We start from the raw sequence: 2,107 nt of genomic DNA, 5'->3' as shown, positions 1-2,107 counted from the left end.
GACTCCCCGACGCCCCGGGCGGTTGAGCTCACTCTGACTCGCTGCGTGACCAAGAACGAGCGGCTCCCCCACGTAGCCTCAGTTTCCCCATTTGTACCGGACGGTCCCCCGGCTGCGCCCTCGTGCGGGCAGAGTGAGCCCGACCCCTGAACCCGCTCCCGGGCGCCTGGACAATCCCTGGAAGTGATGGTTGGGCCCGGCCCCTCGGAGGGCTCAGTACCAGCGAGGGCCGTGGCGGCAGCACCGGGAGGAGCCTCACTCACCCACGGCCGCCCCGCCCTCTCCTGCCGCGTCCGGGCCAAGCTGGGCCGGGCCGCCCTCTAGTGGGGAGCGCGCGGTGAACGGCGATTCCTGCGGCGACGTCTGCATCCTCTGCGGCGCCCTCCGGTGGGAACGGCAGAGCCTGCTCCGGGTTGCGCCAGGATAGCAGGCTGGGGTCAAGGATCCTGTCCAACTGGAGACAGACCACCAGTCAGCAGCCAGAAAAATGCCGGCCTGAGGGCAACGGGCTGACGGGAGAGGGGACGCAGAGGAAGCGGTTCCCTGCCCGGGGTCTGCATGAGCCGTGCGGGGAGGTTAAGAAGAGGGGCCTTCCAGGCAGAGGGGCCAGCCAGGCAAAGGCCCCGGAGGACAGGAGTGGACAGGCCTTCACACAAAGGAGGCCCACGATGTCTGTGATGGCGGTGGCTGGGAGGGCGCAGAGGTCGGCAACACCAGCCCCCAGCAGCCTTGGGAATCGGAGGCTTTGGGGGCACTGAGGGCGTTTGAGCAGGGACTGCCCTGGGCTGGGTCCTGTTTAGGGGGTACCTGCTGTTTGGGGAGAACCACTCTGTAATCAGAGTGGAGGCTCCTGCCCTCATCCAGCATGAGGGCCTCAGGGGGGCTCATGAAAAAAGGGGGTCACTTTGGGGTATGTTTTGAAGCTAAGATCTTGGTGATGCATGAATATGGGCAGGGAGAGAGAGCATCAAGCATGACTCCTGGGCTTCTGGCCTGAACATCTGGTTGGATGGGATGGTCGTGAATTGATCCAGGAAAGACTGGAGAAGAGTGGATTTGCGAGGAAAATCACAGGATGGTTGGTGGACACGTCACTCTGGAGATGCCTGTTAGACAATAAAATATATATATATTTTATTGATTTTTTTTACAGAGAGGAAGGGAGAGAGATAGAGAGTTAGAAACATTGATGAGAGAGAGACATTGATCAGCTGCCTCCTGCACATCTCCCACTGGGGATGTGCCCGCAACCCAGGTACATGTCCTTGACCGGAATCGAACCTGTGACCCTTCAGTCCGCAGGCCAACGCTCCATCCACCGAGCCAAACCGGTTTCGGCCAAATGGACAATTCTTAAAGGTACAGCTCAATAAATATTAAAACCTGTAGACACTTGTGCATCCGTCACCCAGATCAAGATGTGTAGGACACCTCTCAGATATCCCCAAGATAACTGCGACTTGATTTCTGTCACCAGGGATTCCTTTTGCCTGACAGAGGTAAACAACTTCTGAGACATTTTGTTGGTGGCTGGGCTCAGACTTTGCAGGCAGATAACGTTCTGACGGGGGTGGCAGCTGGAGTTCAGACGCAATGGGGAGCCCACCGTGGGCCCAGTGTTCCTGGGTACCGTCTTGTTCCGTCTCCGAGGATTGTATGACCAAGACTTTCCTGAGCTGTTTCGCATCTGAAGCTTCTCCCCCTCACGCCTCCTCCGGGTAGTAATGAACAGAGGAAATCCTTGGTAGCAATGAAAAAACGGGGTTTCACAGGCCTCTGGATGCCTGTCTGGAGTCTAGAGCTCAGTCCCAGGGAGTGAGGGGTGGGGTGGGGAGGTGGGGGAGTGGGTGATGGGTGGGGCTACAGCCTGGGAGGCCCAGGAGTCCCGCCTACCCAGGGTGTTTGAGCGTCACCTGGCAACAGGTGGGCCTGGCAGAGGCGGCTGCTTTCCAAGTCTCCTCCGCTGTCCTGTGGGCGCGATGATGTTGCTCAGGCCCCTGGCAATTCTTCTTGCTCTGGTTGTCTCTGGTGAGGAGCTGGTGGGTGGGGAACCCTATTCTCCCCCTTCTACACACTCCACTGGGGAGGCCTGAGCCTTCATGGATAA

At 59.0% G+C, this 2,107-nt stretch overlaps 1 protein-coding gene across 1 annotated transcript in view; it reads left to right on the top strand.

Moving 5' to 3' along the window:
- The first annotated feature begins 1,842 nt into the window (after positions 1-1,842).
- Positions 1,843-2,107, top strand: part of CDHR4 (cadherin related family member 4) — a 7,723-nt gene continuing 7,458 nt past the window's right edge. The window contains exon 1 of the mRNA XM_015568282.1: positions 1,843-2,028. Within this exon, the coding sequence (XP_015423768.1) occupies positions 1,851-2,028 (178 nt within the window). The 5' untranslated portion in view covers positions 1,843-1,850. The remainder of the gene's footprint in view (positions 2,029-2,107) is intronic.

Source organism: Myotis davidii, unplaced genomic scaffold (genome assembly GCF_000327345.1).
Source record: "Myotis davidii unplaced genomic scaffold, ASM32734v1 scaffold663, whole genome shotgun sequence".
In the NCBI taxonomy this organism is placed as follows: domain Eukaryota; kingdom Metazoa; phylum Chordata; class Mammalia; order Chiroptera; family Vespertilionidae; genus Myotis; species Myotis davidii.
Note: the sequence above shows the minus strand (reverse complement) of the source record. Positions and strands in the feature narration are given on the sequence as shown.